This window comes from Peromyscus eremicus, chromosome 7 (assembly GCF_949786415.1).
Source record: "Peromyscus eremicus chromosome 7, PerEre_H2_v1, whole genome shotgun sequence".
Lineage (NCBI taxonomy): Eukaryota > Metazoa > Chordata > Mammalia > Rodentia > Cricetidae > Peromyscus > Peromyscus eremicus.
The window spans coordinates 817718-841352 of record NC_081422.1 but is presented as its reverse complement, the minus strand read 5'-3'; the positions used below and the strand labels follow the sequence as shown (position 1 = coordinate 841352).

Below are 23635 nucleotides of genomic sequence, written 5' to 3'. Positions count from 1 at the left end.
ACATAGAAGGGCTTGAAAAGATGTTCAACAGACTCTAAGAGATCACAGAAGCCAGCTCAGACTATTACACCCAGCAAAACTTTCTATTAGAATAGATGAGAAAAGAAGGACATTCTATAATAAAACTAAATTTAAGCAGTTTCTAACTATAAATCCAGCCTACAGAAGGAGCTAGAGGGGAAACTTGAACCTGAAAAGGTTAACCACATCCAAGAAAACACAAGGAAAAATAATCTTACATCAGCAAATCAAATACAGACTAACAGACTGAATTTGAAAACAGAACCCATTTGTATGCAACATCCAAGAAACCCACCTTAAAATCAAGGACAGACATCACCTCAGGGTAAAAGGATAGAAACAGATATTCCAAGCAAAAGCACCACAGAAGTAAGTCAGTATAGTAGCCATTTTAATACCTGACAAATAAATTTCAAACCAAAACTAATCAGAAGAGATAGAGCAGGACACTACATACTCAAAGAAAAAAATTCACTAAGGAAATATTGTAATTCTAAATATCTATGCACCAAACACAAGGGCACCCAAATTCATTGAGGAAACACTACTACAGCTTAAATTACATAGTGACCCTCACACAGTGATCGTGGATATCTTCAACATCCCACTCATACCAATAGACAGGTCATCCAGACAGACAAGTAAACAGAGAAATGTTGAAGCTAACTGATGTCATAGACCAAATAAACCTAAAAATATTTACAGAACATTTCACCCAAACACAAAAGAAGATATCTTCTTCTCAGCACCTCATGGAACTTTGTCCAAAACTGAGCACATACTCAGCCACAAAGAAAGTTTCAACAGACACAAGAAAATTGAAATAACATCTTGAATCCTATCAGACCACCATGGATAAAAGCTGAATATCAACAACAGAAACAACAGAAATTTTACCAACTCATGGAAAATGGACAACTCTCTACTGAATGAAAAATGGGTCAAGAGAGAAATAAAGAAGAAATTAAAGACTCTAGAATCAAATAAAAATGAAAACACAACATACTCAAACTTTTGAGACACAATTAAGGCTGTTCTCAGAGGCTAATTCACAGGACTAGATGACTACATAAAAAATTGGAGCTATCTCATGCTAATAACTTAACAGCACATCTGAAATCCCTAGAATAAAAAGAAAGAATTACACCAAAAAGATGGCAAGAAGTAATCAAACTCAAACTCAATACTGAAAACAACATAATGGAAAGAAACAACAACAAAACAATACAAAGACTCAAAGAAACAAAGAATTTATTCTCTGAGACAATTGGCTGACAAATTCTTAGCAAAATTAACTAAAAGCCAGACAGAGAATATCCAAATTAACAAAAGTAGAGATGAAAAGGGAAACATTAACAACAACAGGTACCGAGAAAGTCCAGAGAATCATAAGAACATACTTTAATAACCTATATTCCACCAAATTGGAAAATGTAAAAGAAATGTTTTCTTTTTTTTTAATTTAATTAAAGTTAAATTAAGATCAGACAAGCAATTTAAACAGATTTATAATCCCTAGTGAAGCAGAAGAAAGTCATTACAAGTATCCCACCACCCAAAAAACAGGGCTAGATGGTTTTACTGTAGAATTCTACAAGACTTTCAGAGAAGAATTAATGCTCAAATTATTAATTCCTCAAATTATTCCAAAAACAGTAACATAATGTTTGATCTCATTTTATTTTATCATTATTCTTTAGATGCCTCTTTGTTTTCTTTTTTCTTTCTTTTTTTTTTTTTTTTCTTTTTTTTTTTTTGGTTTTTCGAGACAGGGTTTCTCTGTGTAGCTTTGCGCCTTTCCTGGAACTCACTTGGTAGCACAGGCTGGCCTCGAACTCACAGAGATCCGCCTGGCTTTGCCTCCCAAGTGCTGAGATTAAAGGCGTGTGCCACCACCGCTCCGGCTGCCTCTTTGTTTTCTAATGACAGACAGAAAGGGGGTAGATTTGGATGGATGAGAAGTAAGGAGGACCTTGGAGTTTGGGGGAGGGGAAACCATAACCAGAATATAATGTATGAAAAAAAAAATCTATCTTCAAAAAAAGAAAAATAGAAAAAAAATATTTAATCAAAACTGTGAACTTGCCGGGCAGTGGTGGCGCACGCCTTTAATCCCAGCACTTGGGAGGCAGAAACAGGCGGATCTCTGTGAGTTCGAGGCCAGCCTGGGCTACCAAGTGAGTTCCAGGAGAGGCGCAAAGCTACCCTGTCTCGAAAAACCAAAAAAAAAAAACAAAAAACTGTGAACTTATCTTATCTTTCAAATTCTAGGCATTCAAATTCATTAGAAAAAAAAATCTGTTGAAATATAAATTGCAAGTAATCCTGAACTCTCCTTTTCCTTAAAAAAGAAAAATGTATCAACTACTGAACCAGTATACTCAATTCATTAACAATTTAACATTAGACCAGAATCTGCAAGAAATTTTCTATAGTCTTAAAAAGTACTCCTGATTTCAAACTGGACTTGATCACAATAGTAATTCACACACAATACTACTTCTATATTTGTAATATATAGATAATAAAAATTGACGAAAATGTAGAAAAACTGGAACATTTACACTTTCCTAGTGGAAATGTAAAATTTTACAGCTCTTGTGGAAAAATTTGGTGGTTCCTGAAAAAAACATTGAAAGTAGAACTATCGTTTTGACTCAGGAATTCTAGTTTTGGAGATAATTCCTACAAAGTGAAAGCAAAGACTCAGATTCATGGATATCACCATCCACAAAGCATCCTTCATAATGACAAAAAGATGGAAAAAACTGAAAATCTAAAATGCCCATTGACGAGTTAATTAGTAAAAAGCAAAAACATTTTATTATTTAAAAGGAATTTAAAAGTCTTGAAGAGGAATGGGATTCAGATATGTTACATGGATTTGAAAACATTAAGAATGAAGTCAGACCCCAAAGGACAAGTATTAAGTATTACCTAGCAGATGTCAATTCAGAGAGAGAGGTGAAGCTGGAGGACAAGAAAGAAGAGAGAGATTGGGGGCAGGGATCCCATTTAAAAGGTATAGAAAATCTACTTGGATCATAGGATAGTTAAAAGTTCTAGAAATGGATAATGGTGATGGTTTACAATACTGCAAACATACTTGATGCCACTCAATTGTACAATTTAACAGGATTAAACGGCAATACTTATGCTATATGTATTTTATTATTTTAAAAAATGGAACCTTAACTAGATAACATTAACCAAGTATGTTGGTTTTCTGGTGATCCTATCTTCTTGACTCATCATACACTAGATGAAGTTCAGAGAAACCATAACTACTTTTTTAAGCAGCTGATACAGGATGCATGCACAAATCTTTTTCAGTTTTACATAAAAACAAAACAACACTTCTACCATTTTAGAATATAGAATCTCTTTTAGGGGATGTTTCAGGAGCACTGCCTGGTTTCACATTCTTGGATTAGCTCTTCCTACTCTAACTTTCCCTAAGAGAATAGGAATGGCACCATAAGAACAAAAACAATGCAGAGATGACATAAATAAGAGGTCAGCAACTGCACCATCCTTTATCTTATTCTTATCAAAATGTAAACATATGTAGCTCTGCTGGGGATGTCTTTCTGTATGCTATGAATGTGTGTTGCTCTGATTTGGTTGATAAATGAAATGCTGATTGGCCAGTAGCCAGGCAGGAAGTATAGTATAGGCGGGATAAGCAGAGAAGAGAATTCTGGGAAGAGGAAGGCTGAGTCAGGAGTCGCCAGCCAGATACAGAGGAAGCAAGATGTGAAGGCAGAACAGAGAAAAGGTACCAAGCCACATGGCTAAACATAAATAAGAACTATGGGTTAGTTTAAATGTAAGAGCTAGTTAGCGGTAGGCCTGAGCTAATGGCTGAGCAGTTTTACTTGGGTTCAAGTGGCTGCAGCACTGGTGGGTGAGAGAGATTTGTTCTGACCATAGGCCAGGTGGGACACAGGAAAACTTCAGCTACATAGCTTAACCACTTAAGATTTGTTAAAAACACTTGTTCTTTGCAGAGGACTTGCTTTTGGTGCCCATTACAACCATCCATAATTCCAGTTCTAAAGCGACTTGGTGTCTTGGCCCCCATGAACACTGCACACATGTGGGCAAAACACTTATACATATAAAATTAACTTTGTTATTAAGTTTACTAAAAAGAAAAAAATAAGACTACAGTTCCAGTGTATATTGTTAAAGAAATATAGGTAATTTGTACTTAAAAATCAGCTCCATCATGAAATATATAAACCTTTAAAATATATTAAGCCTTAAGTATTACAAACAAAAAATAAACATCTTTTATTAGATGTAAAATTATTGCTTCCTTCTAATTTAAAGTAAAACCCTCATTACTTCTTTCTTTGTCTCCATTATCCATCATCTATTTTTTGTTTTGTCTTTTGTTTTTTGAAACAGGGTTTCACTGTGTAATAGCCTTGGCTATCCTAGAACTAGCTCTGTAGACCAGACTGGCCTCAAACTCACAGTGATCCACCTGCCTCTGCCTCCTGAGTCTGGGATTAAAGGTGTGTGCCACCACTACCCAGCAACCCATCTTCTCTTACATCTACTACTTTTCCTCCCCATTAGCCCATTTTACCTGTCCTATCAGTTGAAAATGAAATTATCACCCACAGTGATAATTAATGAGGAGAGATGTATATAGAGCTCATGGTGATGTGCCAAACAACACTGACATCTTATATTTTAAATGGGAGAGTTTATTGCTGTGGGATATCTTTCTGTATCTGATTATATGTTGCTCTCATTGGTTGATAAAAAACACTGCATAGTCAATGGCAAGACTTCTGTTAGGTTAGGTGGTACATTCAAACTGAAGAGGGAGATGAAAAAAGGTGGAGTCAGGCAGAAGCTTCAAGCCACCACAAAATATAGATTAATAGAAATGGGTTGAATTAAGTTAGAAGAGCTAGTTAATAATGAACCTGTGCCATAGGCCATACAGTTTGTAATTAATATAAGTCTCTGCATATTTACTTTATAAGTGGCTGCAGGACTGCGGGTGGAAGAGATTTGTCTGGAGAAACCTTCAGTAACATTTTTATTTTTGTCCTATTTTATGTATATGGGTATTTTGCCTGTATGCATGTCTGTGTACCACATGTATTTCTTTGAGGCTATGAAAGGACAGCTGATGCCCTTGAGTCTGGAGTTACAGATGGTTTTGAGCTGCTGTGTGGGTGCTGGGAATCAAACCCAGGTCCTCTACAAGAACAGCCAATACTCTTAACTGCTGATCATCTCTCCAGCCTCGAGAGTTTATTTATAAAGAATGCTGGATATAATGCATTTTAAGGAAGATCAAAGCATACAAAACTTATCCCTAAATACCAATAAATGACGCATGCCAACTGGTCAAAGATAATTTAATGTAGGGAGCAATCAACAGTTATTTAATATGAGTCATTTAAAGTGGAGTACTGTTTAATGAAAAAGTTGGCATGGGAGTTAAAAGTTGAAGCTTATGATATTGCAGTCTGCCACTCAAGAACTTCAAGAACTAGGAAAGTCACCAAACATTGCACATGCCATTTAGCTCATTGAGGTTCATTTTTCCCTTTTGTAAACATGGAAGGTTAAATAAGAATAGTATGGTTCAGGTCCGTTCTGTTCTATGATCTCAAAGGAACATAATATACCCATTAGAGTAGAGACCACAATAAGCACATTGGTTTATATACAATAGGAAAACAAGCAGATATTCTTTTTCTAGATTTTTTTCTGCCATTCATCTCCTGTTTTAAGTAATTACATAGAACATCTTTAGAAAAACAAAACATAAAACTAAGAGATATAAAAGGATATATTTTAGAAACAATAATCATGCTCCTCCCCTGTGGCCTCACCAACCATCCCCTATGGTACAAGTGACCACCAGAGCCATACACACCCCAAACCCTCTGCCGATTAGGAAGAGGTACAGCCCTGATCTCTGGACTGGACAGCTCAGCTCATTAGCCCCTAGGCCCTGGGGGCACTCCAGGGATGGGGCAGCAGCTTCGTCCCCTGCCCCTCATGAACCATCTCTTGCAGCACCAGCAACCACCAAAGCCATACACCATCCCTGCACTGATTAAGAAGAGGTAAGGCCCTGATCCTGCACCTCCTGCACCTATTGGGAAGAAGAGCAACCACAGAAGCCACAGGCCCCACCTGCACCAATTGGAACAAGAGCAACCTGGAGCTACACCTGTACAGGTTAAAGGAAGAAATAGGTAGACGGTAGTGTAAGAACACATTAAACAACATAAACAGCAATATGGCACCACCAGAACCTAGTGATCCTACAACAGCAAGATCTGAACTACCCAAAACAGATGATCCAGAAGAAAACAACCTTAAAAATAACTTTATCAATATGACAGAGGTTCTAAAAGAAGAAATGAAAAATCCCCTTAAAGAAATGGAGGAAAGCCGGGCGGTGGTGGCGCACGCCTTTAATCCCAGCACTCGGGAGGCAGAGCCAGGAGGATCTCTGTGAGTTCGAGGCCAGCCTGGGCTACCAAGTGAGTTCCAGGAAAGGCACAAAGCTACACAGAGAAACCCTGTCTCGACAAAACAAAACAAAACAAAACAAAAAAAATGGAGGAAAACACAAACAAAAAATTGGAAGAAATAAAAAAAAAAACCCTTAAAGAAAACCAAAAAACACAAGAAAAAAACAATCAAACAGGTGAAGGAAACAGTTGAAGACTTGAAAATTGAAATTAAAGTAATAAAGAAAACACAAACTGAGGAAATTCAGAAAATGGAAAATCTGAGTAAACAAACAGGAACTACAGATGCAAGCATAACCAACAGAATACAAGAGAAAGAAAACAGAATCTCAATTGTTAAGGACATGGTAGAGGAAATTGATTCATCAGTCAAAGAAAATGTTAAAATCCAGCAAATTTTTAAGACAAAACATCCAGGAAATTTGGAACACCATAAAAAAAACAAACCTAAGAATAATAGGGATGGAAAGAAGAGAAGAATTTCAGCTCAAAGGCACAGAGTATATATTCAACAAAATCATAGAAGAAAACTTTTCCAACATAAAAAAAGACATGCCTAAGAAGGTACAAGAAGCTTACAGAACACCAAATAAACTGAACCACAAATAAAAGTCCCCTTCACACATTATAGTCTAAACGCTAAATATACAAAAGAAAGAAAGAATATTAAGAACAGTAAAGGAAAATTCAAGTAACATACAAAGGCAGACCTGTCAGAATTATACCCGACTTCTCAATGAAAACTCTGAAAGCTTGAAGGTTCTGGACAGACCTTCTGCAGACAATAAGAGACCACAGATGTCAGCCCTGACTACAACACCCAGCAATGCTTTCAATCACCATAGATAGATAACACAAGATATTCCATGACAAAACCAGATTTAAATACTACATATAAACATCCACAAATATAGCCTACAGAAAGTACTAAAAGTAAAACTTCAACCCAAGGAAGTTAGCTGCAACCACTAAAACACAGGCAATAGATAACCTCACACCAGCAAATCCCAAAGAAGAGAAACACACACACACTACCACCACCACCAACAAAACCAAAAATAACAAGAATTAACAATCACTAGTCATTAATATCTGTCAATATCAATAGACTCAACTTGCCTATAAAAAGACACAAGATCGACTGGGAACAGGTAAGGCCTCATCTCCGGACTGGACAGACCAGGTCTCTAGCCCCTAGGCCCAGGGGGGGGACATTCCATGCTCCTCCTTCTGTCTACTGGAGCCCCAAGGACCAGGCAGCTGCCTCTTTCCCCACCCCCTCTCCAAGCCAAACATCCCCTGTGACACCAGTGATCACCGGAGCCATAAGCCCACACTGTACCAATTGGGAATAGCTGCTCCCTGAGACAGAGCCCACCAGTACCTATTGGACTAAGAGCTGCTCCCTGAGACACAGAGTCCATTGGCACCTATTGGACTAAGAGCCCCGATTAAACCAAGAGCTCCCATAGGACCAGAAGAGGCTCCCTCAGACACAGACAAGGCTTGTACTAAGTAGAGGAAGAGATGGGTAGACACCAGTACAGAAATACAGTCAACAAAATAAATACCAGTACAGCATCATCAGAACCTATTGATTCAACATCAACAAGACCTGAAGATCCCAATGCAGAAGAAGAAGAAGAAGAAAAAAAAAAAAAAAGACCTTAAAAATGACTTTAAGAAGATGATAGAGGCCTTTAAAAAGGAAATGAAAAATTCCCTTAAAGAAATTGAGGAAAGGACAAACAAAAACTTGAAAGAAATCAATACATCCCTTAAAGAAAGCCAAGAAAACCAATAAAAAGCAATCAAACAGGTGAAGGAAACAGTTTGTGACTTGAAAACCAAAATAGAGGTAATAAAGAAGACACAAACTGAAGGAATGCTGGAAATGGAAAATCTGAGTAAATGAACAGGAACTACAGATGCAAGCATAACCAACAGAATGCAAGAGATGAAAGAGAGAATCTCTGGCACTGAAAATACGATAGAGGAAATAAGATTCATCAGTCAAAGAAAATACTAAAGCCAACAAAAGTCATAACACAAAATGTCCAGGAAATTTGGGACACCAAGAAAAGGCCAAACCTAAGAATAATAGGGATAAAAGAAGGAAAAGAATACAAACTCAAAGGCACAGAAAATACATTCAATAAAATCATAAAAGAAAACTTCCCAACCTAAAGAAGCAAAAGCCTATAAAGATACAAGAACTTTACAGAACCCCAAATAGATTGGATCCAAAGAAAAGGTCCCCTCGTCACATAATAATCAAACCACTAAACATACAGAATAAAGATAAACTATTAAGAGGTGAAAAGAAAAAGGCCAAGTAACATATAAAGGTAGACCCATAAGAATAACACCTAACTTCTCAATGGAGACTCTAAAAGGCAGAAGGTCCTGGACAGATGTTATGCAGGCACTAAGAGACCATGGATGGCAACCAAGACTATTATACCCAGCAAAATTCTCAATCACCATAGACAGAGTAAACAAAATATTACACAATAAAACCAGATTTAAACAATACCTATCCACAAATGCAGCCCTACAGAAAGCACTAGAAGGAAAAATCCAACCTAAGGAAGTTAGATACATCCATGAAAACACAGGCAATAGATAATCCCACAACAACAAATACCAAAGAAGGGAAACACACAATACTACCACCAAAAAAAAAAAAAAAAAAAAAAAATAACAGGGATTAACAATCACTGGTCATTAATATCCATTAATATCAATGGTTTCAATCCACCTATAAAAAGACACAGGTTAAGAGAATGGATATGAAAATAGGATCCATCCTTCTGCTGCATACAAGATACACCTCAACTTCAAAGACAGACACTACCTCAGAGGAGAAGGCTGGGGAAAGACTTTCCAATCAAATGGACTTTAAGAAGCAAGCTGGTGTAGCTATCCTAATATCTAATAAAATAGACTTCAAACTAAAATCAATCGAAAGAGATCAGGAAGGACATTACATATTTATCATAGGGAAAATCCACCAAGATGAAGTCTCAATTCTGAACACTTATGCCCCAAATACAAGGGCACTGACACTCGTAAAATAAACATTACTATAGCTTAAATTGCATATCAAATCCACACACAAATTGGAAGATTTCAATACCCCTCTCTCACCAATGGACAGGTCTGGCAGATAGAAACTTAACAGAGAAATAAGGGAACTAACAGACATTATGACTCAAATGGACTTAATAGTTATCTACAGAACACTCCACCCTAACAAAAAAGAATATACCTTCTTAACAGCACCCCATGGAACCTTCTCTAAAATCATGCTCGGTCACAAAGCAAATGTCAACAGACACAAAAAATTGGAATAAACTCTTGTATTTTATCAGACCACGATGGCTTACAGTTAGATTTCAACAACGAAAATTACAGAAAGCCTACAACCTCATGGAAACTGAATAATGCCAAACTGAATCACCAATGGGTCTAGGAAGAAATAAAGAAAGAAATTAAAGATTTCCTTGAATTCAATGAAAATGAATGAACAACATACCCAAACTTATGGGACATTATGAAAGCAGTGCCAAGAGGAAAATTCATAGCACTAAATGCCCACATAAAGAAGATGGAGAAATCTCACAATAGTTCCGTAACAGTACATCTGAAAACTCTAAAAAAAAAAAAAAAAAAAAAATCCAACAACAAACAAAAAAAAAGAAGCAAACTCACCCAGGAGAAATAGACACTAGAAAATAATAAAATTGAGGGATGAAAAATAGAAACAAAGAGAATACAAAGAATCAATGAAACAAAGAGTTGGTTCTTTGAGAAAAATCAACAAGATAGACAAGCCCTTATCCAAATTAACCAAAAGGCAGAGAGAGAGCGAGCTAACAAAATCAAAAATGAAAAGGGAGATATAACAACAGACAATGAGGAAATCCAGAGAGTCATCAGTTCATACTTCAAAATCTTGTACTCCACAAAATTGGAAAATATAAAAGAAATGGACAATTTTCTGGATAGGTACCACATACCAAAGTTAAATCAAGATCAGATAAACAATTTAAATAGACCAATAACCCCTAAAAAAAATAAAAACAGTCATTAAAAGTTTTCCAACCAAAAAAAGCCAAGGACCAGATGGTTTCAATGCAGAATACTACCATATTTTCAAAGAAGAGCTAATACCAATACTCCTGAAATTGTTCCACACAATAGAAACAGAAGGAATGTTACCAAATCCCTTTTGAGTCTACAGTTGCTCTCATTCCCAAACCACACACAGATGCAACCAAAAAGAGAATTACAGACCAGTCTTCCTCATGAACATGGATGCAAAAATACTCAATAAAATATTTGCAAACTGAATCCAAGAACATAAAAAGATCATCCACCAAGATCAAGTAAGCTTCATCCCAGAGATGCAGGAATGGTTCAACATACGAAAATCTGTCAATGTAATACACCATATAAACAAACTGAAAGGAAAAAAAGCACAAGATCACCTCAGATGCTGACAAGGCCTTTGACAAAATCCAACAGCCCTTCATGATAAAGGTCTTGGAGAGATCAGGAATACAAGGAACATACCTAATCATAATAAAGGCAACTTACAGCAAGCCAACAGCCAACATCAAATTAAAGGGAGAGAAACTCAAAATCCACTAAACTCAGGAACAAGACAAGGCTGTCCACTCTCCCCATATTTATTCAATATAGTGCTTGAAGCTCTAGATAGAGCAATAAGACAACAAAAGGAGGTCAAAGGGATAGAAATTGGAAAGGAAGAAGTCAAACTTTCACTATTTGCAGATCATATGATAGTATACATAAGTGACCCCAAAAATTCTACAAGGGAACCCCTACAGATGATAAACTCCTTCAGTACTGTGGCAGGATACAAGATTAACTCAAAAAAATCAGTAGCCCTTCTATATACAAATGATATATGGTCTGAGAAAGAAATCAGAGAAACAACACCCTTTACAACAGGCACAAATAATACTAAATACCTTGGGGTAACTCTAACTAAACAAGTGAAGGACCTGTATGATAACAACTTTAAGTCTCTGAAGAAAGAAATTGAAGAAGATATAAGAAAATGGAAAGATCTCCCATACACATGGATAAGAAGGATTAACATAGAAAAAATGGCAATCTTTACCAAAAGCAATCTACAGATTCAATGCAATTCCCATCAAAATCCCAACACAATTCTTCACAGACCTGGAAAGAACAATACTCAACTTCATATGGAAAAACAAAAAACCAAGGATAGCCAAAACAATCTTGTACAATAAAGCAACCTCTAGAGGCACCATGATCCCTGACTTCAAGGTTTACTAATAAAAACAGCTTGGTACTGGCATAAAAACCGACATGTGGACGAATGGAATAGAACTGAAGACCTTGACATTAATTCACACACCTATGAACACCTGAATTTTGATAAAGAAGCCAAAACTGTACAATAGAAAAAAGAAAGCACCTTCAACAAATGGTGCTGGCATAACTGGATGTCAACATGTAGAAGACTGCAAATAGATCCATATGTGTCACCATGCACAAAACTCAAGTCTAAATGGATCAAAGACCTCAACATAAATCAGTTACTCTGAAGAAGAAGTAACTTCTTCAAATTGATAGAAGTTGATAGAAGAGAAAGTAAGAAGTAGTCTGGAACACATTGGCACAGAAAATCACTTCCTAAATATAACACCAGTAGCACAGACACTGAGAACAAAGATTCATAAATGGGACCTCCTAAAATGGAGAAGCTTTGGTAGGGCAAAGGACACAGTCAATAAAACAAAACGATAGCCTACAGAATGGGAAAAGATCTTTATCAACCCCACATCTGACAAAGGGCTGATCTCTCAAACATTAATTCTTTAAAGAATTAAAGAAACTAGATATCAAAATACTGAACAATCCAATTACAAAATGGGCTACAGAGCTAAACGAATTCTCAACAGAAGAATCTCAAATGGCTGAAAGATATTTAAGGAATTGCTCAACATCCTTAGTCATCAGGGAAATGCAAATCAAAACAACTCTGAGATACCATCTTACACCTACCAGAATGGCTAAGATAAAAAACACTGAAGATAGCTTATGTTGGACAGGATATAGAGCAAGGGCGATACTCCTCCATTGTTGGTGTTTGTACAATGCAAACTTGTACAGCCTCTTTGGAAATCAGTATGGCAGTTTCTCAGAAAATTGGAAATCAATCTTCCTCAAGATCCAGCTATACCACTCTTGGGCATATACCCAAGGAATGCTAAATCATATCACAAGGACACATGCTCAACTATGTTCATAGCAGCATTATTTGTAATAGCCAGAACCTGGAAACAACCTAGATGTCCCTCAACCTAAGAATGGATAAAGAAAATGTGGCACATATACACAGTGGAATACTACTCAGCAGTAAAAAAACAATGATATCATGAAATTTGCAGGCAAATGAATGGAACTAGAAAATATCATCCTGAGTGAGGTAACCCAGACTCAGAAGGACAAACATGGTATGTACTCACTCATAAGTGGATACCAGATGTAAAGCAAAGGATAAGCAGACTGCAACCCACAGCTTCAGGGAGGCTAGCTAGTCGGAAAGAACCTAGGAAGGACACATGGATCGCTCAGCAAAGGAGAAGTAGATGAGATCTACATGAACAAAATGGGGGTGAAAGAGGGTAATGGAGGGCAAGGGATGAGGGATGAGAACATAGGGGAACTGGAGATTCAAGCTGGAACAGGGACAGAGTGGGAGAGCAAGGAAAGAGATACCATGATAAATGAAGACATCGTGGAAATAGGGAGAAACAGAGTACTAGGGAAGTTCCCAGGAATCCACAAGAATGACCCTACTGGCAATAGACGAGAGGGTGCCTGAATTGGTCTACTCTGATGATCAGATAGGTAAATACCCTAACTATCATCATAGAGCCTTCATCCAGTGATGGATGGAAGCAGATGCAGAGAACCACAACCAGGCACCATGCCGAGCTTCAGTAGTTCAACTGATGAGAGGAGGGATTGTATGAGCAAAGGACACTGAGATCATGATGGGAAAAAGTACAAGAGAAGGCTAGTCAAACTAGTGAAAATGCAAGAACTGTGGACCAATAGCTGTGGAGCCCTCATGGTACTGGACTAGTCCCTCTGGATAGGCAAGACAGGTTTTCAGCTTGAACTGTTTAGGGGGCCCAAAGGCAGTAAGGATCTGTCCCTGGTGCATGAGCTGGCTTTTTGGAACTTAGTGCCTATGGTGGGACACCTTGTGCAGCCTTGGTGCAGGGAGGAGAGTCTTGGACCTGCCTCAATTGAAGGTACCAGGCTCTGCTGACTCCCCATGGGAGACCTTGCCCTGGAGGTGGGAATGGGGGGGTGGGTGGAGTTGAGGGCGAAGTCTGGGGTTCAGGAGGAGGGAGGAGAGGGGGATCTGTGGTTGGTATGTAAAATGAATAGAAAATTTCTTAATAATAATAAAAAAAAGACAGAGGCTAACAGAATGGATATGAAAACAGGATCCATCCTTCTGCTGCATACAAAAAACATACCTCAATTTCAAAGGCAGACACTACCTCAGAGTTACGGGTTAGGAAAAGATTTTCCAACCAAGTGGACCTAAGGAACAAGCTGGTGTAGCTATCCTAATATCTAACAAAATAAACTTCAAACTAAAAGTAAGCAAAAGAGATGGAGAATGACATTTCATATTCATCACAGAAAAAAATCCATCAAGATGAAGTCTCAATTCTGAACATTTATACCCCCAATACATCTACATTTGTAAAGGAAACATTACTAAAGCATAAATCACATATCAAACTGCACACATTAATAGTGAGAGACTTTAACACCGCACTCTCACAACTGGACAGGTCTGCCAGACAGAAAATTAACAGAGAAATAAGGAAACTAACAGATGCTATGACTCAAACGGACCTAACAGACATCTGTAGAACATTTCACCCAAACACTAAAGAATATACATTCTTCTCAGCACCTCACGGAACCTTCTCCAAAATTGATCACATACTCAGTAACAAAACAAATCTCAACAGATACAAAAAAAAAATTGGAATAATCCCCTGTACCTTATAGGACCACCATGGCTTAAATTTAGAATTCAACAACAACACAAATTGCAGGAAGAATACAAACTCATGGAAACTGAACAATGATCAACTGAATCATCACTGGGTCAAGGAAGAAATAAAGAAAGAAATTAAAAACTTCTTAGAATTCAATGAAAATGAATGCACAACATACCCAAACTTACGGGACATTATAAAAGCAGTGCTAAGAGGAAAGTTCATAGCACTAAGTGCCTACATAAACAAGCTGGAGAAATCTCAGACTAGTGACTTAACAGCGCATATGAAATTTGTAGAACAAAAAGAAGCAAATTCATCTAGGAGTAGATGACAGGAAATCATCAAATTGAGAGCTGTAAACAATAAAATAGAAACAAAGAGAACAATACAAAGAATCAATCAAACAACGAGTTGGTTCTTTGAGAAAATCAACTAGACAAGCCCTTATCCAAATTAACCAAAAAGCAAAGAGAAAATATCCAAATTAACAAAATCAGAAATGAAAAGCGGGACATAATAACAGACACTGAGGAAATCCAAAGAATCATTAGGTCACACTTTGAAAACCTGTACTCCACAAAATTGGAAAATATAAAAGAAAAGGACAACTTTCTCAATAGGTACCACATGCCAAAATTAAATCCAGATCAGATAAACAATTTAAATAGACCTATAAGCCCTCAGGAAACAAAAGCAGTCATCAAAAGTCTTCCACCCAAAAAAAAGCCCAGGACCAGATGTTTTCACTGCAGAATTTTATCAAAACTTCAAAGAAGAGCTAATACCAATACTCCTGAAATTGTTCCAAACAATAGAAACGGAGGAACATTGCCAAAGTCTTCTTACGAGGCTATAGTTACTCTTATTATACCCAAACCACATAAAGATGCAACTAGTAAAGAGAATTACAGTCCAATCTCCCTCATGAACATGGATGCAAAAATACTCAATAAATATTAGCAAACTGAATCCAAGAACACATCAAAGAAATTATCCACCATGATCAAGTAGGCTTCATCCCAGAGATGCAGGGATGGTTCAACATATGAAAATCTGCCAATGTAATACACACTATAAACAAACTGAAAGAAAAAAAATGATCACATGATCATCTCATTAGATGCTAAAAAAGCCTTTGACAAAACCCAACACCCCTTCATGATAAAGGTCTTGGAGAAATCAGGGATACAAGGAACATACCTAAACATAATAAAGGCAATTTATAGCAAGCCAACAGCCAACATCAAACTAAATGGTGAGAAACTCAAAGCCATTCCACCAAACTCAGGAACAAGACAAGGCTGTCCACTCTCTCCATACCTATTCAATATAGTACTCCAAGTTCTAGCTAGAGCAATAAGACGACAAAAGGCAATAAAGGGGATACAAATTAGAAATGAAGAAGCAAACTTTTGCTATATGCAGCCAAATGTAGTATACATAAGTGACCCCAAAAATTCTGCCAGGGAAGTACTACAGCTGATAAACATCTTCATTAATATGGCAGGATAAAAGATTAACTAAAAAAAAAATCAGTAGCCCTCCAACATACAAATGATAAACAGGCTGAGAAAGAAATTAGAGAACCAACACCCTTTATAATAGCAACAAATGACATAAAATATCCTAGGGTAATTCTAACCAAACAAGTGAGACTAGTATGACAAGAACTTTACGTCTTTGAAGAAAGAAACTGAAGAAGATATCAGAAAATGGAAAGTTCTTCATGCTCTTGCATAGGTAGGATCAACACAGTAAAAATGGCAATCTTACCAAAAGCAATCTACAGATGCAACACCATCCCCATCAAAATCCCAACACAATTCTTCACATACCTGGAAAAAACAATACTCAACTTCATATGGAAAAACAAAAAACCAGGATAGCCAAAAGAATCATGTACAATAAAACAACCTCTGGAGGCATCACGATCCCTGACTTCAAGCTCTACTATAGAGCTACAGTAATAAAAACAGCTTGGTGCTGGCATAAAAACAGACATGTTGATCAATGGAATCAAATTGAAGACCCTGACATTAATCTGCACACTTATGAACGCCTGATTTTTGATAAATAAGCCAAAATTATAAAATGGGAAAAAAGATAGCATCTTCAACAAATGGTGCTGGCATAACTGGATGTCTAGATGTAGAAGAATGCAAATATATCTATATCTATCGCCATGCACAAAACTCAAATCCAAGTGGATCAAAGACCTCACTATAAAACTAGTTACACTGAACATGACAGAAGACAAAGTAGGAAGTAGTCTCGGACACACTGTCACAGGAGATTACTTCCTAAATATAACACCAGAAGCACAGACACCAAGAGCAACAATTAATAAATGAGATCTCCTGAAACTGAGAAGCTTCTGTAAGGTGAAGGACACTGTCAATAATACAAAATGGCAGCCTACAGAATGGGAAAAGATCTTTATCAACCCCACATCTGATAGAGAGCTGATCTCCAAAATATATAAAGAACACAAGAAACTAGACATCAAAATATCAAATAATCCAATTCAAAAATGGAGTGCATGTCTAAACAGAGAATTCTCAACAGAAGAATCTTAGATGGCTGAAAGATACTTAAGGAAGTGTTCAATATCCTTAACCAGCAGCAAAATACAAATTAAAATGACTCTGAGATACCATCTTATGCCTGTCAGAATGGCTAAGATCAAACACACTGATGACAGCTGATGTTGGAGAGGATGTGGAGAAAGGGGAACACACCCCCACTGCTGGTGGGAATACAATCTTGTACTGCCACTTACTCTGGAAATCAGTATGGTGGTTATCTCAGAAAATTGGGAATCAACCTACCTCAAGACCCAGGAATATCACTCTTTGTCATACATCCAAAAGATGCTCGACCATACCACAAGGATACTTGCTTAACTATGTTCACAGCAGCATTTTCGTAAGCCAGAACCTGGAAACAACCTAGATGCCCCTCAACTGAAGAATGGACAAAGAAAATGTGATACATTTACACAATGGAGTATTACGCAGCAGTGAAAAACAATGTCATCATGAAATCTGTAGGCAAATGGATGGAACTAGAAAAAAATCATCCTCAGGGAGTTAACCCAGACCCAGAAAGACAAACACAGTATGTACTCACTCCTAAGTGAATATTAGATGCAAAGTAAAGGATAACCAGGCTACAATCCACAACTCCAGAGAAGCTTGGTAAAGAGGAGGACCCTAAGAGGGACAGGCATGGATCACCTCACGAATGGGAAAGGGTTAAGACCTCCTGGGTAAACTGGGAGGAGGGAGGAGGGTGGAGGAGACGGAAAGTGGCAACATGAGGATTCGAGATGGCTGATGGATGATGGCCAAGTTGGGGGAAGGACAGAGAGGGAGAGCAATGAAAGAGGTATCTTGACAGAGTGAACCATTAAGGGGTTAGGGAGCTCACCAACTCTGGACTGGCAGCTGGGGAGCCTGTATGGGACAGCACTAGGACCTCTGAATGTGAGTGAAAGTTGTGTGGCTTGATGTGTTTGTGGGTCCCTTGGCAATGGGACCAGAATTTATCCCGGGTACAAGAACTGGTTTTTTATAGCCCATTCCCTATGGTACCATGCCTTACTCAGCAGTGATGTAGGGGGGAGGGGCTTGGTCCTGTCCCAATTTGATATGCCAGCCTGTGTTGACTATCCAAGGGAGGCCTTACCCGGTATGAGGAGGAGATGGGGGTGGGATGGAGGAGGGTGATGAGGGAGAAGGGGAGAGAAGGGGAACAAGGGTTTGGTATGTAAAATGAAAAAATAATTTTAAAATAAAAAAAAATTTAAAAAAGAAATAATAATCATGATCCCCTATGCAAACAAAATCAGGCTTTATAAGACAGAGATATTTGTAAAGATGCAATGACAAAACACAATTGAAAAGAAGTGAATACAGCCTATACAGCAAGAAAAGACAGTAAAAATTAGATGAATCAACGTAAAAAGAGAGCAACAAAAAGTAAAATATGTATCAAGAATAAGATTAGGCACTCCGGGTATTGGTTCCAAATGATTTTACTTGTCATTCGCAGCAATTTACATATACATACACAATTACTGAGGTCACTTTTCATGGTTTAATTTCATGTATTTAATACCTCTTTTTCCACCAGCCCATGAGCTACCTAAACAAAAGTCATAATCCCAGCAGTGCCAATGTGACTTCTGCAAGACATCTCATAGGACGGCATTACGACCTGAGCAATTACAAGGATTTCTGACTGCCTGCTTCTCTCCAGGCCCAAGACCCCTTTTCAAGAAAACTATTAAGAGCAGCCTATCAAAGCCTATTAATTAATCAGCCAGTATCTAGGGGTAATAAACTATGGCTCAAAGGCCACATAGGGCTAGCCATGTCTCCTCTCACCAATGATGATGATAATATTATTATTAATAATTACTGAAATACAGCCACACGTTCATTCACATACTGCACATGGTTGTTTCTGTGCCATAACAAGAGAGCTGAATATAATATAGAAAACCAAAGCTGTTTACCATCTGGTCCTTTATAGAAAAGTTTGGTGACTTCTGTCCTGGATTAACACCTTTCAACTAATAACAAGAAGGAACACAGGCTAGTGAGTTTTTGCAGTCTCTTTATGAAAATATCTAGTACTAATAGTACAACAAGGATAATAATATTTTTAAGAATGTAGTAACTCAGCTATTTAGTTCATAAAGTTTGAATAATAAAAAGATTAAGAATGGTATTTATAGAAATGGCTGTAAATGCCAAATCTCTTACTTTATATACATGTAGTATATACATCAAATTTTTGCCAAATTTAATTTTGATTAATAAAAGTGCAAAAAAAATTATTCCTATGCTGAGGCTAATTACTAAACAGGATGAACTAAAAGTCACCATGCTAAATCACTTCCATAGCAACCTGTTTCTCCCTAGCTTTGGCCCAAATTGGAACCATTGCTTTACCCACATCTGTTGTTTTATGAGAAGTTGCCTACCTTCTTACTGCTACTATCAAACACAAATGAATCTTCATCCCACACTCCCATAAGTAAAAACTGGTTACAAGAAAAAAGGGTTGGCACTGTTTCCATCTTCCTTTGCAGCTCCAATATAATTAACATCTCCATTAACACAAGAAACAAGAACAGAGCAATACTTGTGCCAAAATGCTAACAGAATACTACTACAAATTCAAGAATGTAACTTAGTTAACCAGCAATTATAGAGAAAGTCCAGGTTGAATATGTTTCAGTTGTACACAAATTTGTCTAGTGTGTAGTTTAAATAAATGGTATCAGAACCAGTTTATTTCTACTTAAAATTATTAGGAAATACCCAAATCACATAAACACAAACACATGGGGGGTGGGGTGAGTAGAAACATTATGTATCCTAGGAAGCATTCTCATATATAAATATAATAAAGATAGGACAGGCTGGGAACTTGACAATACATTCCCAATCACTAAATTCTGACACAGAGCCAAGCATGATGGTGCACACCTCCATTACATTTGAGGGTACTACAGCAGGAGAGTCACACATCTGAAGCTTATACAGGCAACATAACACAATTCTATCCAACCCAAAACTAAGCAAACCAGAATCTACACTTAAAAACTGACAAAAAGACACTGGAATGGGAATCAGATCCATTTCTCACTCAGCAACCATCAAGCCTACAACACATGGGAACTAACACAGAGACCCACAACTAGACAGTGTTCTGAAAGTGAGAGACCTCAGACCACTCAGTACTAAATGTGATGTCTTCATCCAAGACTCAGGGAGCTATGCAGAAGAGCTAGAAAGACTGTAAGAGCCAGCAGGGATGGAAGACACAAAGGAAACTGCCTTCCTGACACAACAGGACTAACATACATAGGAACTCACAGAGACTGTGTTAGCATTCACAGGGTCTTAGATCTAAACCATAGAGAGTTCCAGCACTAAGAGGGGAAGTGGTTATGAGCATCCAATCCTAACTCAGAAGCTATCTTCAAGTGTCAATTGCTATTAAGGAAAAATTAGTTTTCTCCAATGGAGACTCACTGCATATAAACCATACTTAAAGGAGGCCCCACATCCAGTAGTAGATGGACAACACAAAACCAATTCAATGGTATTTTTGGAGACTTTTTGTCTCATAATGTTTTATTTGGGTATTAACCTTACTGGTCTTTACTTGTCTATCAGAGCTTTTGATTTTGTGTTTCTATGGAGGATGGGTGTATATGTGTGGGGGTGGGCATGTTTCTCGTGTTTCTTTTTTCTGTTTGTTTTATTTTACTCTGGTTTGTCTGATTTTTAGAAAGAAAGAGACAGGGCATGGAGTTGAACGGATGGGATAGGGAAGATCTGGGAGAAGATGAAGGAGGGAAACTTTTATCAGAATATATTTTATGAAAAGAATTTTTTCAATTAAAATACTGGGAAAAAACACATACAATATTTGCCTTAATATTTTCCTGATGTACCATATACAAAGTTCAATTTAATGAAATAAACTAAGATTAGAGATGATCAGATCTCTTCAATGTGTACATCACTGTTAGATCAATGAATTAGTTTCTCAAAATGCAAAGGTTTGCTGGGACTCTCTTACCTTAGATGCCATTCTCATGAAAAGTCTGTTTTGATCAATATTTGTTCCCATTTTCTCATTCTTGACTAAATCATTGAGACTCAGATGATCATCATCAGGAAAGTATCGGATCTTTTCTTTATCCTCATGGGTTGAAACCTACAGCAAAGTGAACACAATGAAGTCTCTGCAGATGTTTTGAATGAATTATCCATAAATTTGGTAATAAAATAAAAAAAAAAAATCCCACATATCACAACTGTCCCTTCCAGGTGAAAGAAAGTCCATCAGAATTACACTTTCTACTTCTTCCCCTTTCCTTTCTTCCTTCCCAGGAGGGAGCATCCCATTAGCTCATTGTCAAGTTTGGCCAAAGATTACAACTATTACAACTAACTGTCCTAGCTCCTCTCTTTTCTTCTCTTCATGTACTTAAAACTCCTTACCACAGTGGAAGGAAGATTGCCATTATTCATTATTCAAGCAGGAAATAAGTATTAAAAAAAAAAAGAAAATAAAAAAAGGTAAACATCCACTATTATGCACCTAATGTTTGTATCTCTCCCCTAATTCATGTGTTACTGGGAGTCAGGACTTTGGAGAGGTAATCAGGTAAAAAGCCCCTGTAAGATTAGTATCCGATAAAGACAGGACAACACCTGTTCTGTTTCTGCTCTCTACTATGTGAGAATAAGATGAGAAAGTATCACCGTAAACTGAGGTGTTAAACCTATCAGTCATTTGGACTTCTCAGTCTCCAGCACTGTAAGAATACATTTGTTGGCCAGGCCACCAATTTGAAATGTTCTTCTGGTTGCCAGACTGATAAAATACTCATTCTTAACCAGTAGTTTATTCTACAAACAGCTTTATTAAAAGCAAAGCTGGTATTCTTAAGCCATATAATTCAGCCCTAGGTTTTCTTCACAGTTGGTTCCATATCCACATAGGAATCACAAGGTGCTATTTATTGTCTCCCTAGTCCAACCACTCATTACAGAATCAAATAAAATACATCCCCTAACTTCTTTGAGATTCCTAAAACCAGTGTCCTATCATCTGTTCTAACATTGCTATTATTTCTTCACTAACCTGAACCTCATTTGACATGATTTCCTTGGCTCTACAGACTTAATATTTGGCCTATGCTCAAAATGCAAATCCCAAATAAATGACTCTGTCTCTGACTTTAATCACTTGTTTAGATTGTTCAGTAGTGTGCAACTTAAAAGGGCTTCCATGGCATCTGACAATGTGTTTATGGATTCCTTCCTAGTCAGTTCTGCCATTTTAAATATTCAAATCTTATTTTTCTCCATCTCTCTCCAGCTTCGCCAAAACTCCCATTATATTAGGAGATTCAATCTCATTTCTATTTATTGAAAGAATTAATTAGTATCTATAGAGTGACAGGCATTCAACAGGCAAACCACCAATATTTGACAGAAAATTCCCAAATAATTATTTGTGTATTCAGTTATCTTCTACATGATCTCCAAATTTAAAACAAAAACCTAACTTAGAAGAAGTGAAAGTGTTGGTTTTGCCAGCTTTCCATGCTCAAGGCAGAGCTGAAAGATGGAAAAGAAAATATGGTGCTCAAACGCTCATAGCCTCTATGTAATTAAGACATTACTGTGTGTGAACACCCTATCATCAGACCTCAAACTAGGTGTCTACAAAGATAACAGGTCTAGCAGGTCAAGCTTTTCTATGTGCAATATGGTAAATATGCAAAGAAACTGAATACAATGTCAAAGACAAGTACATTAAAATGAAAATTGCAGTAAGCCTTCCATGTTTAGTCACTTGAAAAGAAACAGTTCAATTTTTTTGCCATTTGTAAAAGGTAAAAAGATACAATTAAGAATAAAAGTGAAAATTTGTTATTTTCTAATGTTTTCATTTAAAAAAAAAATCTAGTCTAATGCAAAAGGAACTCAAAAGAGAATAAGATAACTGTGAATTACTAATTGAAAGGATATGCTACACATACTCTTTGTCTCTTCCTTCTTTTTGCTTTCATATCCAGGGTCTCTCCGGGAGTGTTCACAGGCCACATTCGTCCAGACTCATCTGTTCTAATAAGGATCACTTCTTCATCTTCATGCTATGAAAAGGTTTAGTTAATATTTGAAATACTTATAATATTAAATATCCACACATAACAATAACAAATTACAGAAAAGATTCTAGTTTTCATACATAATTATGAGCTTTTTAAATCTCGTGGATTTTTATCACCCAATGTAAAGTGACTGTAACAAAAAAAGACAAGAAGGGGAGAAACCAAAGGTTCATTTCAGTATTTTAATAATTCAACTACTGAGGCAACCTTCAAATAGTTCTGATACTGTTTTAAATTGGGCTTAGTGGGGATTGAACCTAAGGCCTCATACGTAATACTAAGCAGCCCACCAATGG

General features: G+C 37.1%; 1 protein-coding gene across 1 annotated transcript in view; it reads right to left on the bottom strand.

Annotated features, from left to right (window-relative positions):
* The window catches only part of Cwf19l2 (CWF19 like cell cycle control factor 2), an 86908-nt gene that overhangs the window by 27433 nt on the left and 35840 nt on the right, over positions 1–23635 (bottom strand). Inside the window, exons 11-12 of the mRNA XM_059267261.1 lie at positions 23208–23321; positions 21233–21370 (exon numbers count right to left, since the gene is read on the bottom strand). Of these exons, the coding sequence (XP_059123244.1) occupies positions 21233–21370; positions 23208–23321 (252 nt within the window). The remainder of the gene's footprint in view (positions 1–21232; positions 21371–23207; positions 23322–23635) is intronic.